General features: G+C 34.5%; 2 protein-coding genes across 5 annotated transcripts; both read right to left on the bottom strand.

The window, feature by feature from the left end:
* Positions 1-211: 211 nt before the first annotated feature.
* Positions 212-4,626, bottom strand: LOC111441784 (transcription factor bHLH48-like). Of its 2 annotated transcripts, XM_023078888.1 has the most exons (8): positions 4,551-4,626; positions 3,658-4,470; positions 3,439-3,558; positions 3,282-3,347; positions 1,313-1,381; positions 1,076-1,147; positions 732-945; positions 212-650 (listed from the first exon to the last, which is right to left on the bottom strand). In XM_023078888.1, exons 2-8 carry the CDS (start codon positions 4,162-4,164, stop codon positions 613-615), a joined length of 1,086 nt encoding a protein of 361 aa, XP_022934656.1. In that variant the 5' UTR covers positions 4,165-4,470; positions 4,551-4,626; the 3' UTR covers positions 212-612. The 2 variants fall into 2 exon arrangements, with proteins under 2 accessions (XP_022934656.1, XP_022934657.1); XM_023078889.1 differs by lacking the exon at positions 4,551-4,626 and having other exon boundaries at positions 3,658-4,526.
* Positions 4,627-9,935: 5,309 nt separating this feature from the next.
* On the bottom strand, positions 9,936-13,282 carry LOC111442443 (OTU domain-containing protein At3g57810). Of its 3 annotated transcripts, XM_023079883.1 has the most exons (7): positions 12,834-13,057; positions 11,680-11,750; positions 10,790-11,383; positions 10,579-10,700; positions 10,465-10,505; positions 10,272-10,370; positions 9,936-10,178 (listed from the first exon to the last, which is right to left on the bottom strand). In XM_023079883.1, exons 2-7 carry the CDS (start codon positions 11,702-11,704, stop codon positions 10,001-10,003), a joined length of 1,059 nt encoding a protein of 352 aa, XP_022935651.1. In that variant the 5' UTR covers positions 11,705-11,750; positions 12,834-13,057; the 3' UTR covers positions 9,936-10,000. The 3 variants fall into 3 exon arrangements, with proteins under 3 accessions (XP_022935651.1, XP_022935653.1, XP_022935652.1); XM_023079885.1 differs by lacking the exons at positions 11,680-11,750; positions 12,834-13,057 and adding an exon at positions 13,111-13,282; XM_023079884.1 differs by lacking the exon at positions 11,680-11,750 and having other exon boundaries at positions 12,834-13,053.
* Between the last annotated feature and the right edge of the window lie 1,812 nt (positions 13,283-15,094).

Below are 15,094 nucleotides of genomic sequence, written 5' to 3' on the forward strand. Positions count from 1 at the left end.
GGGGGGGGGAATACGTATGATTGTTGTTCTTTCAACAATATAATGATTTAGTTTTGGATTTTTGATTGTAGCTATTATAAAGCTACCATGGCTGGAATTTGGAGTTACACACTATGGCACTTGATTTGGATATCATAGATTTCTTTGTGTTTTGCATATGAACATCTCAAAGGAAAATGAAAAATGAGCACAAAGAGAGGTTCAAAAGGGCAGTGGAAGAACAAAGTTTGGTGAAATAAGTGGAGTAAGGGAATGGGTCAAGTAGCAATCACTTTAACAATTGCAATCACAATTAGTATACACATAAAAATTTAGATATTATGAATTGGAGATACCAAATCACATTCCTCTCTGGTTGTTGATAGCAATCTGGTGTCGATGCTCAGCTCTCGACTTTCGACTCTCGACTCTGATGATAATTAGAGAACCTTGGAGAAGAACTACTTGAATGTGGAGGCAGATTCTCTACTTCTCTACTTCTCTGCTAACTCTGCTATTACTATTATTACTATTATTACTATCATATATATATATATATATATATATATCATATATATATATATGGCTATATACACTACTAGTAGCTACATGTAAAATAATATAATGTTTCCTTCACAGCTCCATCTTCAATTGATTTGAGTGCAGAGATGCTGTTTCATCACAGTGATATCAACTTAGTTTCAATTCAGTTCTCATATTTCCAGTATTGCTATTTTCTAAGACCTCTTTACCTGAATTCGCTGAAGAGTCGTAACTTAAAAGAGAGTTTTCGGGGGTGCTGAAATTATGATGATTATGTTCATCCATCGTCCACGCTCGCTGGTTAACTGCAGCATCGAAATGCCATTGTTGTTGATATTGTTGTCTGGTTCCATTTACTGGGATTTCTGGCCACATCAATGGCGCAACCATGCTCGGAAAGTTGCTTTCCAGTATCGGTTCGTTCTGAATTTCAGTACACAATAACATAACATGACACACATTAAAGAACAAAATGTAAAGTTCCTCCCAAGCTCCTCACACTCAAACAGAAAAGCTGATAAAGAAAAAAAGAAGCAGGAACACTGATACGTACTTCTGCAGCCAATATGCTATCAATGTTGAAATCAACTCTGGGGTTAACTGCTGCAAGCCTCATTGACAAGAACTGAAACATGGCAAGGTCAACAGAATTGGTTCATATCTTAAGAAAAATGGTTCAATAACTACTGAAAATGATGCATTTGGAGCTCTTGACCAGTTTCATATCATAGAAAGCTTAAGCCATTTAGTCTCAAATCTAAATTGTTTTTTGAAGTATTTAGATTCTGACCTCCACTTGACGCTGCAGTGATTGAACATGGTTGATGATTTCATCCAACACTAAGGCTGTACCTGAGATCTACACAGAGAGGGAGGAAGGGTGGATGTAAAACCTTAATTTAGAACACGAAAAAAGGTACTGTTTTGGATATGTTGGCATTTTATGATAGGCACAATCAAAAAAGCATTAATGTCTATTATCATAGGCATCCAATAATTTGATTTGACAGCCACGCTTTAGCCAGACTAACTTGAGCTGTTTCAGCACTTAATAAAGTGAAACCTCTTGGCATGATAATATCCACAAAACTAAAAGGGCCCAACATGAACCGAACAAAATTAACAAAAAAAACTTCACCAAAAGCAATAAAAACAGACAGGTGTGACGCCCAAACATTATTATGAAATTAAATCTAATCATACAATCTCAATCATTCATGGAAATGATATACTGAAGCATTTATAAAGAAAATAAATAAGAAAACTGTTAGATCCCACGTCAATTAGAGAGGAGAACGAAGTATTGTTTATAAAGGTGTGGAAACTTCTTTCTAACCGACGCATTTTAAAAACTTTGATGGGAAGCCCGAAAGGAAAAATCCAAAGAGGACAATATCTACTGGTAATGGGCTTGGGTTGTACAAATGGTATCAGAGCAAACACCGGATAATGTGCCAGCGAGGAGGCTAAGCCCTGAAGGGGGTGGACATAAGATGGTGTGCTAGCAAGGACATTGGGCCCAAAGGGAGCGGATTGAAGGAGTTCCACATCGATTGAAGAAAGGAACAAGTGTCAGCAAGAACGTTGGGCCCCGAAGGGGGTAGATTGGAGGGGTCGCACGTCGGTTGGGGAGGAGAACGAAACATTCTTTATCAGGGTGAGGAAACCTCTCCTTAACATACGCGTTTTAAAAATCTTGAGAGAAAGTTCAAAAGAAAATTAAAAAAAAAACAATATTAATATTAGCGGTAGACTTAGACGATTACAAAAACTTCAAACTTCATGTTCAGAACCACTGACCCACTAACCTTATCCTAGAAATTATCAAGTAAACCAATAATCTTCATCTCTCTCTACTTCTGAATCTTCAGAAGATACTGATCATGGTTTAATCACACGGAAATGAACCAGAGGCAAGGCCAGTCTCAATCCCTTTAATACAAAATGCGTTGCACAAAACGCGCTCGATTTTCGACCCGATCTTCGAAAGGTAAAGGGATGGATATTTCCCTAAAGGCTCTCATGTTTTTCACATCCCTGAGAAGTTAGGTGAGGGGAAGTTTGGTATATATGCATATACTCTGATAGAAGTTGCTCTTCTGTCATCCTATATTCGTCACCCAATTTATGATGGATGCCAAACTCAAAACAGATGGACAGTACCATGGCCCCTCCAAAGAGAATCAACAATCCCAACAAGCATATGGGGCCCTTCTTCTGATTCGACATGCCCACTATAGATGTCCCCCAGCTGCTTCAACCCAACTCCAGCTAGCATTCATTCCCTTGGAACTAAATTGAAAATTGCTGAAGTTTCAAGCAATCTCTAGGGATGTAAAAAATGAATCAAGAACTAATGAGTGCAAGAGAGAGCTAATTTGAGCTGTTCTAGGCCAAAATAAACAGATAACATCTAACTTCATCTCCCCATTTCATGATTTGAGCTGTTCTTCCTTTTTTCTCTCTCATTTTAGAATTTGGGTTCTTGTTAGATGCAAAATTAAGACAAGAAAGAGAGAAAAAATCTGGAATGAAGATAAAGAAAAAGCTCCACAGTGCACTTCCCTTGGCTCAAAAGCAACCACTTTATTGCAGAAAAGGTGACAATGACAATGACAATGACAAACCCCGTTATTAAAGCTCATAATCCAAAACATAATTCCACTTTTTGGCAGACAATTAGACAGAAATAATAATAAAACTCCACAAATCTCAATCAAAGAAAATTTAATTATGATAATGACTGCATAACTACTGACCTTATTGCATCCAGGGACCAGTTCTTGAAGAAGCTTCATCCGAGCATTGATTTTCTCTCTCCTCGCCTTTGGAAACCAAGAAGAACAAAATGATGTGTTAATTTTGCAGAATTAATGGATAATTACACCTTAAGTACAGATTAATTAACAAGGTTACTCGCTCTGCTAGGCTATGGCTGTCCGTCGCTTGACCACGGCGAGCTCGGACATGGATGTAAGGAAGCTTTTCAGCCGCCTCGCTGCTTTCGTTCTTGCTCTTCTTCGTTGACCCTCTTCCCTAAATTGATTGATTAAAATTCAGACATCGAAATTGCTGAGGAATCATAGAAATCCAAACCCTAAGTTTTTCGTCTTTGTTCGTTTGATTATTGGTTACCTTTTTCTCGCGCTCCTTCCTCTTCGTCGATCTCTGGTTCGTGTTCTCCACCGCCGGATCGGAGATTAATGTCTGCAACGGATTAGGGTTCGAATCGGTTTCAGTGGTGGGCTCGTTCTTCACCTTCTCCAAATTCAACGCCACTTTACTTGTCGTATCCGGCGAATGCTCTTCGGCTAAGACAGAGAATTTGGCAGCGCGTTCAATTAGAGCCGAGTTCGTCGGGAACGTCAAATTGCAATTGAAGGCACCGAAGTAGGGTTTCGGAACGGAATCATCCGTCACAACCGCCGCCGTCGCACCACCGGCGGAATCCGGTGAGTGGAGAAGCTCTAAAGCCTGCGTCGCCGGAAGCTCCAGAAGTGCCGTAAAGGAGCTAGCATTTTCCGCCGGAATCGTCATCAACCCCTGAATTTCTTCGCAGAATTGAAGCGACTCAAGTCCAGAATCATCCGATTGACGCCCGATTGGACTGGATCCACCAACAGTCCCCACTCTAATCTCCATTCACAGCAACAAAAACTCGAAAAATCCACCAAATCACTTCCAAATTCAACAACAACAAATCAATCTATCAATCACAGCGGAAATGGAGGTGAATCAAAACGAAACAGAATCTGGGTATGAATCGTTTAAATCTTAGGCGTATTTAGGAGAAGAAAAAGGGGGAAATCAGAGATGGAGCTTCAATGGCAGCCAATCAAGTTTGTTCTTCCTCTTAATCAATCAATCGATCTTCCCAAGAGATTACTCCTCGAGCCCATTTGAAGTATAGCGAAAGCAACGTTGCTTGGTGGTACCGATGAACAAGGACTGCACAATTATACGCAAAACCGAGAATTCTTTATAAAGATCAGAGAGAAAGAAAAGAAAATGGCTTCTACGCTTCTTACTCTCAACAGTTCTTCTCTGATGATGGTGACTTTCTCATGGACCACCAACACATTTTTGTCCCCTTTTTTTTTTTTTTTTTTTTTTTTTTTTTTTTTTTTTTTTTTTTTTTTTTTTTTTTTTTTTTTTTTTTTTTTTTTTTTTTTTTTTTTTTTTTTTTTTTTTTTTTTTTTTTTTGCTTTTCTACTTCTTCATCTTCATTTCAATCAAACACGATGATGTTTTGTTAACTTGATTTGTTTTTGTGTAGGGAGAGAACGGTAATTTAGTTCATTCCCGAGCATTGACCCGAGAAACAAACATAACGTTTTAGATGTTCTTGTGAGATGTTGATGCTCGTCGTAGTATGGTCCCCTGATTGATTATGGGTCGATTTCTGTTTATATATGATTAGTGATGTTCAATTCCGTTTTTAGTGTTTATGTTGCATCAGCTCTATCAAATCCATTTGTGTTATTATATCGATGAAGAGAATAGAATCGAAAGATGGGTATTTCCCGTTACTTGAAATTAATTGACATGTTTGAACTTTGATTGATGAAAAAAGAATAAAAAGACAGGTATTGTGTTCGTCTATTTGTGTTCGTCAATTGTTACGAGTACTTATGTCGTTAGACCAAGTTGAAGAATTAAACGACCTAATTCGAAACATATAGTAAAATTTTATATATAGTTCAATAATTACAGAAGTGGAGAACAATTGCTCGATGGGCGAATCTGGCTATCAACTTGTCGGGATGGTATTTTGTGTTTTTATTTAAATAATATGATATTGGTTATGTAAAAGCTTAATATATCATTTTAAGTCTCGAAATCCGTTGAAATAATTTAATATTTTATAGTCCACATCTATGTATTGACCGACCCCTAAGACCATAGAATAATTGAGAAAATGAGACACCGAAAGGACCTTATCTTAAAAATTAATATATTGACCCATGGTAACTTTTTTTAATCTCTATATATTTAGTTAAATTAAAAAAAATTAATCTATGATTAGTCACCATACTCCCGGCTTTAAGCATCAAGAACAGAGAGATTAAGACGTGAAATTAGGGTTTTAGGGCATAAAAAACGAGGTAAAGCCATGCGGGTTTTTTAGGGAAACGTCTATCCTCTGTCTCATTTAGGAGATTATCCAATATAGAATTTTTTAATTTTTATGATTGAGCCACCGAAAATGAGGTGTATATTGTTGGTATAAATACATCGTATCCTTAGGATTATTCTCATTCAGATGTGGTTTTTGATTCATTCATGTATTCCTCGTTTATTCTGGCGTCCCATGTCTACTAACTTTCGCCTCTGTTCGTCCTCAAACCATATCTTACTAGAAGAAGTGCTGTTCTAATACTATTTGTAACAATATGATCGAGACATTACGTTACTACACGATGGCTCTGCATCTCGGCCATTGTTACTTACCTGCACGACTCGTAATGTCTCCGAGTTAACCGGGTTTATAATCGGTCATTTTCGGCTTCATAATTCAGAAAAATGAAATATTTAAGATTAATAATAATAATTATAAAAAAAAAAAAAAAAACAATTTGCGGCAAACCAGCTGAGGTAAATGAAATAGACCACTTGAGAGAGTCGGGAATAAACTATCCATGCGACACGTGTAAAATACTCATTGGGAGAAGGCACGTGTGTGACAGGGGAAGAGTTGGAGTTCTGACATGTGGGCCCCACAAGTAGAAAATATCACCCAATTGGGTTTGGCAAATTTAAGTCATTATTATGAACTTTTTGTCCCCTAATTAATCAACTTTACTCTAAACACTATCTTTTAATTGGATATCATATTTCCAGCTCACCACTTTTTTTTTTAAATAATTATAATAATAAATTTCACTTTCTTATCCAAAAATGAAAGGTATATATATATAATTCTTAATTTTACTCCTAATAAATTAAAATTTCTTGATTATATTTTTATTAAAAAAATATTAAATTTTGTTAATAAAAATTTGGTACGCTGCTAATTCATATATTTGTTAAACTTATTTTGTCACGTGCATGTATAATTTTGAATGAAATAGATTTAGTTAATCGATAGATAATATTTTACTAATAATTTGATTGATGTCGGTGAAACAAAAATTTCATGAAATGTTGACTTTTTGTCGACAAAAAAAAAAAAAAAAGTCGTAGTTGAGAAACTTTTATATGGGTAATGTTTCGTACTTAAAGATTTAGATTTTGGATGGTCTCAATTAGCATGCTTAAGAGTAGATATGTTCACGGGACAGAGACTAGGAAGCCTTTCCCATTTATTTTTGTGGACATCGAAGCTATTCCTCATAGGGATTCTTCCCATCTTTATTTTTTTAAAAATAATAGTTATGTCAGCTTCACGGTCTTAAAATGTGTCTGTTATAGAGACGTTTTCACACCTTTATAAAAAAATGTTTCATTCTTCTCTCTAACCGATATGGGATCTCTAACAAACTAAAGCAAACAATATCTGCTAGCAGTAGGCTTAAGCCGTTACATGTAGTGTTCTGTTGGTTTGTCAACTATCCACCTGGCCAATCTTGTGCTTCTGTTTTTTTTTTTTAATTAAATTCTTTTACTTTATTCTATTCCTTTTTTTTATTCTTTACTTTTTTTTTTTTAATATTTCAAAATAGTATATAAATGAATTAAGATAGAATTAGGACCATATATATAAAATTATAGTTTTTTAAAAAATCTATAATTGCTATTTATACCAATACAATTCACTTCTTTTAGGTAATTCTACCATAGAAACTTTAAACTTAAACGTGCTTAACTTGAAACAGTTCTAAGTTGGGTGACCAACTATAACAGTCCGATATATTGTCCGCTATGGTCCGTTACGTATCACCGTAAGCTTCACAGTTTTAAACACGTCTAATAGGGGATATTTTCACACCCTTATAAGAAATGTTTTGTTCTCCCTCTCCAACCCTTATGGAACCTCACACCAACCTCCGAATTTTTCTAGGAAACATGGAGAGAGACCGTTTAGTTATTCATCAACTATGTTTAGTTCGTGGGGATAATTTTTACTATAAAAAATAAATAATACTAAATACTAAGGTTATCAAATTTTAAATATATATATTCCAAATTATGATGAAATGCTTACTCGATAAAACTATAAATATCTACTAATTTTTTTAAAAAAATTATAATTTAACCAATTATTTATGAGAAATAAAATTATTGGTGGAGAATTTGAAAGGGGTATGAGATGGGAGAGTGCTATCAAATGAGCTGGAGACATGATTCCAAGTGGGTCCCACAAAATAATAATAATAATAATAATAAAAACTCCAATCATTTTCAAAATTTAATATATTACACATCACCAACCACATTTCATTTTCTCAATTTTCCCAACCATATTTTTTTTTATTTCCCAATTTATTGCTTCCTTTTTATTTTATTTATTTCTTTTATCTTTTCTATATAAATTTTTTAAAAAAATAAATAAATGTTTTTCTAGTTTTTCAATTATTTAAAAAACAACTATTTTTTAATATTTAAAAGATTATTTTTATATTAGAATTTCATCTTTGTCATTTCCTTTCTAATTTTTTGCGTGAGATTCTTGTAAATTGTCTCACTTTAAATGCTTGTAATTTTCAATAATTAAAATTTTGGATTATCGAGATTTAGGTATATCAATGAAGGTAGCAGAAGTCTCGACGCTTTGCTGGTGAAGGAAAGTTCATGCTAAATAGCATAAAGTGATTTATAATTGAAGAAACTCACGAGAACGTTCGTCGGTTAAGTGTATGAACTGATAATATTTAGATACTAATACTTGTTTACTTTTACAAGATATTATATTTGTAGGAAACCGTTATCGACGAATTTAGTTAAGATTGCGACTCTTTATCGTTGATCGTTGATCACAAAAATTTAACTTACATCTTAAAGTTTATAGTTGTTTGTTTTCTAACGGCTACATGATGTGATCTTAAGTGTCAAACTTACGTCTTTTTCAATTATGTCTCTTGAAGTTAGATGTTTTTTTTTTGTTATTATTATTTATTTTCATATCATTAAATTATAGTTAATAATCATTAGTCAATTTAAATAATAAATTATAATTACTCTGATGGATTATTTGTTTTTATATTTAAAAAGACCAATTAAATGCATGATCCAACAACATTTTAAAATTTTGGAAAACCTTTTTTACTTTATAATAAAAAAAAAATCATGAAATTTATTTAGAATTCAGCTGTAAATAATTTAAATGTTAGAACATTATATTAAATTTTATTGGGGATAAAAAGAAATAATAATAATAATAATATGGTGTTGAATTTGGTTGGGTGTGTGTGAGGATAGGGAAGCAGCAGCCAAACAGATACAAAGTCTTTTTTTTTATAAAATAAATAAATAAATAAATAATGAAACGTTGTCGTTTTTAAGGCCCATCAGCCCATTCTAAAGGTACTTCTCCCAATTGCATAGGACCTCCCCCCCCCCACCCCAAGGGCTTATCTGTCCATTTCAACCCAATGGGCCCACTTCTCCTTTGTGGGCCCACTCCATTTTTGCCCTCATTATTATTTTTCATCCCTACTTCTAAAATTCTTTTCATTCATTTATTTCAATTTATATTTTCCACTAATTATAATGTTTTTTTTTAATGTATAATTTTCTTAAAAATATAATTGAAGTAGAAATCCATTCGAATTCATAACAAAAATATAAATCTAATATAGGGTTCAAGTCTCGGTCTCAATTTTTGTTTTAGGTCACCGCTAATTGTTTCAATTTGAACTATGTAGATTAATTGTTTTAGGTCACCGCTAGGGTTCGGGTCTAGTAATTATTAATTTTAAATTTCAATTTCATTAATTTTTTTAACGATGTAGATTAATTGAAAAATGAATGCATGAGAAAATAAAATTTTGGGTGAGGCATATTTTAAAATGAAATAAAATTAAAACAATAAAAAGAAAAAGAATTAGAGGCTGATGGGCCCGGGGGAGACGACAAGTGGAGTGACGTGGTGGGCCGAGAAGTGGGCCGAGTGTTGAGAGGACCAGTTGCGAAGGGCCTAAACTAGGGGTGGGCCCACGATGGATTATTATTATTATTATTATTTATTTTCAGAAATTTTATATTTCACAAATGTCCATAATACCTTTAACTTGGCTCAACTTTATTTGATATTAACAAGTAAATTTACCAATTTACCCTCCACAATTATAATATTATTTTAATTTATTTGTTTCCTGTTCTATTAGGGTCGACTACTCGTCAATGTTCATCATTAGACAAGACAAACTCGACCTAAAAGTCTATCTGTCGCCCTAAGATATGGTTGGGGCTCATGCGATTGACTAGACTTAGTGTCGACCCAAGCCTAATGATCCTATAACGCTAAGTTGAACTCGTTCGATCAAATTTTGGATTTATTTTATAGAATAAAAAAGATGTAATTGATTGAATTAGAACACTAAAGCTTTGATCTACCTGCTTGTCCTTGATTTGCAGGAATTTGCAAAGCATCGTAATGGCCAAAACCATGGTAGAGAACCTTGATTGGATTATCCTTCCCATATTCATCGCCATATTCAGCAATGGATATCAACCCACCAGCATCTTTATCGTACATGTACACTATGATAGGTGCCCTGCACCAGCAACCACACCCTCTTCATCATAAACCATTCACTCATATATGCACTACACACACACACACACACACAGTGAGAGCAAGAGCTTACTGAAGAACATGTGAAGCCATGAACAACTCCGGCTCACCTCCCCAGATGTGCGGTTTTCGCATATTCGACACGTAAGTATCGAAATCGCCTTCCACAAACCTGTTGACAACACAAGCAACTGTTCATGTTTTATCCTACAAGAGTAACGCCATTGATATGAAACTCAAGTCGAGAGAAAGAGAGATTGATTCACCATTCTGTTTCCTCGCGTCTCTTGATAAACTCATCTGCAACCTGAAAGATGGGTGATCCATGATTTTAAGTAAAAATGAATCTTAATAGCTACAGTAGAATGTGCGTAACGTACTTTAGTGCGCAACTCATCTGCCAATTCTCTCTGAAGACTCTCAGTCGGAGCTGACTTCCCGGATCGTAAGCAAGCTCCATGAGCAACCGAGCGGAACAAACATCGTCCATCTCCGGGAATTCCTGTCCAGAACAAACAGGTTGCTTAATCTATGCTACTTTGCTAACACGGTTTAACGTAAAACAAGGAAATGGAAGACTTCGAAGCTCACCGATGACAGAATAGTCGATGTAAACCTTCTTTCCATGAGAGAATTTGACATGAGATGAATCATTGTTTTCTTCATTGCCCTTTTTGTCATAGGCTGCTTCAGCATGGACTGGTTCAGAAGTGGAACAACAAACCACCCATCCAAAAACTAAGCCAGCAGAAGCAGAAGCACATCTTTCTGGCCATCGCATGTTATACTTGATTTTGCTACACATCCCATCACTGGGGACTGATATCTTTGCATTCATACCTTTGCAAGCCAGTGAAATTTCAAGTCCTCTTCCACGCGATCCTCCGTCGGTGATCAAATCCTTAACCGTTAAAGCCTCAAAGTCATTTGGCCGTCTCGAGAAGCAGTAACTGAGACAGCCTCCCTGAATTCTTTGGCAAGTGTTTGGTGTACAAGATGATATGATCGTGACAGATTGATCACCATACTTTGGTCTTGAAATTCCATAAGAACAGCATGAAGTTGGTGTTCTTCCGGAAAGCACCGTACAGATGTTGCTGCCCATCTGTGTGCAAACACGGAAGTTCAGAGGGATAACGTTCCTCGTGCAAACACTGATTGAACCAATACTCATGGTGGTGTAGCCTGAGGAATTAGCAGAAACAAAAGATAAAACACGAACAAATCAGCAAATGGAAGCATTCCATTGGTACAAAATGCAGAATCACAAACGTTTTAATTGGACCAATTAAAAATAAAATTTCCTCAGTAGTTCTTAACAGGCTAAGAACTTGTTTCACTATAAAACTAAGACACAATGTGTTCCATATAACTCATTGTTCTAAAGAGGATAAAAGGATGGCACTAAATGAAACAACGGTTTACAACAGTGATCCGAGACAATAATTCAAGTTTTTCCTTACGTAGTGGAAACACCTTATATTCAAAAGTGTGTATAGGGATCATCTATAAAGTGGGCTATTTTGAACGCATTTAGATGGCACCGATATTATTGCAACAGCCATCCATGCTGAGGATTGTTGGGAGAGGAGTCCTACATCAGCTGATTAAGAGGTTGTTCACGAGTTTATAAGTAAGAAATACAACTATTGGTATGAGGCCTTTTGGGGAAACCAAAAGTAAAGCCACAAGAGCTTACACTCAAAGTGGACAAAATCATACCATTGTGGAGAGTCGTGATTCCTAACATGGTATCAGAGCCACGCCCTTAATTTACCCATATCAATAGAATTCTCAAATGTCGAACAGAGACGTTGTGAGCCTCGAAGGTGTAGTAAAAAGTGACTCAAGTGTCGAACAAAAGGTGTACTTTGTTTGAGGACTCCAGAGAAAAGGAGTCGAGTCTCAATCAAGGGGAGGTTGTTCGAGGTCTCCATAGACCTCAGGGGAGGCTCTATGATGTACTTTGTTCGAGGGGAGGATTGTTGAGAGAGGAATCTCACATTGGCTAATTAAGAGGTTGATCATGGGTTTATAAGTAAAGAATACATCTCCATTGGCATGAGGTCTTTTGGGGAAACCAAAAGCAAAGTCACGAGAGCTTATGCTCAAAGTGGACAATATCCTAACATTGTAGAGAGTCGTGATACCTAACAATTAACGACAACAAGTGGCATCAAGGCAATATTTTTTTGTTCTCCCAGATTACGTCCTAAGTCATTAGATAGGAATCCGATGCCTTAACCATGGTGCGAGCACAAAAAATTGATCGTTTCTTATCACAACCTTTTCCGTAGTGCCTAATCACTAATTCATAGGGAGATACTCAAACTTTTGTCAGAAGGTATGATCTGAAGTAGATATAATAAACAATCCTATCGAATGCGACATCAATTTCAACCCAACACAACGCATAGAATCAATCTAAAATATCAATGACTAAGAATTACAGTTCACCCCCAATGATTCATTTTCTTGTTAATATGGATTCACATAATCTAAGAATTTATGAAATGCAAACCAGAGTTCCAACAAAAGGCTAGAAATGCACACACCCACAAGAACATTAACAACAAAGAATGAAAGGGAAAAAAGAAAAACAACAATGTTTGAAGATAACAAGAGTGCCCATTACCATAAATCAAAGAAAAATGGCAAAATCAAGAATCTGCAGACCTGAACACAAAGCTTAAGAAAGAGCAAGAATCACAAAAACAAATTAAAAAAACGAAATCAAACGGCGAAGGATGCACAAATGACGAAAAGAAGATCAAAATCAAAGAGGGGATAAACAAGGGAAGGAGATTTAAAGTTGAAGAAAAGCCCAAACCACGTAAAAGGAAGAAACAACAAAAGAAAACCCAAAATCGGGATAAGATTCAAGAAATGGGGTTTAAGGAAAGAATACCCACAACAATAGGTTTCCGATTAATGTTGAGCCACGAACACACACACACAGACCCTTTTGGGTACACAAATAGCTTGGAGATTAGAACAGAGCAATGGCCATATTGTCTCGTTGAATTTGCTCTGGTTTCACTTCGTAGCTTCATCCAGGCGCTGCTCGGAGTTCATAGATCGAACAAGAAGATTATGCAATCGACCCATTAACATGTTGTCCACAACACAAACATTTGGGCCTTTTGGGCCAAACTATGGGTTTGAAGATTGGGCCTAAGAAATAAAAACAAATTTATAATAAAAAAATGGAAAGGACCACAGGACAAAAATTAAATAGTTAAAATAAATAAAAAATAAAAAATAAAAAATAAAAAATAAAAAATAAAAAATAAAAAGTACTGAAGTGAATGCAAGTCTCACGTGTACCTGTTTCCCTCCACACAAAAATAAGTCTTACTTTATTGGGAACCTCTCTCTCTCTCATCACTTTCTCTCTCCTCCCCAAAGTTTTTACTTTTTTTTATTTATTTTATTTTATTTTTTAATCACGGACCACTTCAATTCTCAAATTCAAAAATAAAAAATCCCCAATTCCCTTCCCAATTTGGTGTTTAAATATATCAATTACCAAATTTAAAAAAGGGGTTAGTTTTCATTTTAATAATTAATAAATAAAATGTCGGCATTTACGACATCGAGCTGACGTTCATTTACGTGTCGGTATAACGACGTTTTAAATGACATTTACACCCTTGACTATTGAGCCAAATTCACATTTCTTCAACGAGAAATACGTCATTTACCTCCCGTATAAAAATTATATAAATTAATAAAAAAAAATTTGATTCTAAATGGATTATTTTAGAATAAAAAAAAAAGCATAATTAATATTCTCTCTTAGTTCCATTTTTAAGGAAGGGTGCAATCAGATTCTATTCCACAATCTGATTATATTCAAATCAATCATAATAATAATAAAATTTAATAATTATTGTGCTAAAAGAAATTAATTCTTTTATAAAATCATTGAAAAAAAAAGAAAAAAAAATAAAAGCGAAGAAAAAGAATAAGATTTCTCCTCCATTTTGTAGGCCTTTGAACGTGACATTTCATTATAAAGCACTTCCACTTTTTTCACTATCATATCGTTAAATTATTATTTTATTAATATAACCTTCGAATAACGTCATTAAAAAAATAAAAATTAACTCAATATATTACTCATAACCCAATAATCGATCGATTAAATTAAATATCATCGTCTTTTTTAATTCGAGAAAAGAAAACTTGTGGGAGAAGGAAAGGATAAAGTAGAGGGAGGAGATATTGATTGGGAGGTGTGGAGGTTTCTTATTAAAAATAAATAAATAAATACAAAAATTATTATTTAAATATAAATTAAAAAAAGTAAATAAAAAAGTGGTTGGGAGGATCATTTGAGCAAAGGCGTTTGGCTTTCTATGAAAGACGGCTGCGAAAAAGAAATGAATAAAAAAATAAAATTCACGAGGGGGAGGGAAGAAATCAGATGCGGCATGAATCCGGTGCGCGCGGGTTCCGATGGTGACGTCATCGCATATTTTAATTTTTAATTTTTAATTTTTAATTTCAGCCGATATTCTGATGCCTTGTCCATGAAAACAACATCGCCCATCTTCTTTCACAATACTTCTGTAATATAATATTAAAATTATAATTATTATTCCTTATTTATTTATTATTTTTATTTGAAATTTTTAGATATTAAAATGCTTAACCTCGCGTTTAAATTTGACTTTTGTATATTTAAATTTTGAATTAAATTCATATTATAAGCTGAAAATGGAAAGCTACAATAAATGAATTAAATTTGTACAAAAAAAATAAAATAAAATAAAGTTTCTCGTAAGGAGAGTATCTTTGTCCACGTCCCTACCAATTTCCAAAACAGAATTTCATGGGTTTTTTTTTTTTTTTTTTTTTTTTTTTTTTAAAAAATTTAATTTAATTTTTATA

Source organism: Cucurbita moschata, unplaced genomic scaffold, assembly GCF_002738365.1.
Source record: "Cucurbita moschata cultivar Rifu unplaced genomic scaffold, Cmos_1.0 Cmo_Scf00004, whole genome shotgun sequence".
Lineage (NCBI taxonomy): Eukaryota > Viridiplantae > Streptophyta > Magnoliopsida > Cucurbitales > Cucurbitaceae > Cucurbita > Cucurbita moschata.

Excerpts from the sequence above, each read along its gene's own strand:
- LOC111441784 (XM_023078888.1), bottom strand. The coding sequence starts at position 4,164 with ATGGAGATTAGAGTGGGGACTGTTGGTGGATCCAGTCCAATCGGGCGT. Across the intron at positions 3,348-3,438 it reads GCCATAGCCTAGCAGAGCGA|GCGAGGAGAGAGAAAATCAA; the intron begins GTAACCTTGTTA and ends TGGTTTCCAAAG. Across the intron at positions 1,148-1,312 it reads CACTGCAGCGTCAAGTGGAG|TTCTTGTCAATGAGGCTTGC; the intron begins GTCAGAATCTAA and ends GCCATGTTTCAG.
- LOC111442443 (XM_023079883.1), bottom strand. The coding sequence starts at position 11,704 with ATGATCCCTATACACACTTTTGAAT. Across the intron at positions 10,506-10,578 it reads CAGATGAGTTGCGCACTAAA|GTTGCAGATGAGTTTATCAA; the intron begins GTACGTTACGCA and ends CCCATCTTTCAG. Across the intron at positions 10,371-10,464 it reads AGACGCGAGGAAACAGAATG|GTTTGTGGAAGGCGATTTCG; the intron begins GTGAATCAATCT and ends TGTTGTCAACAG.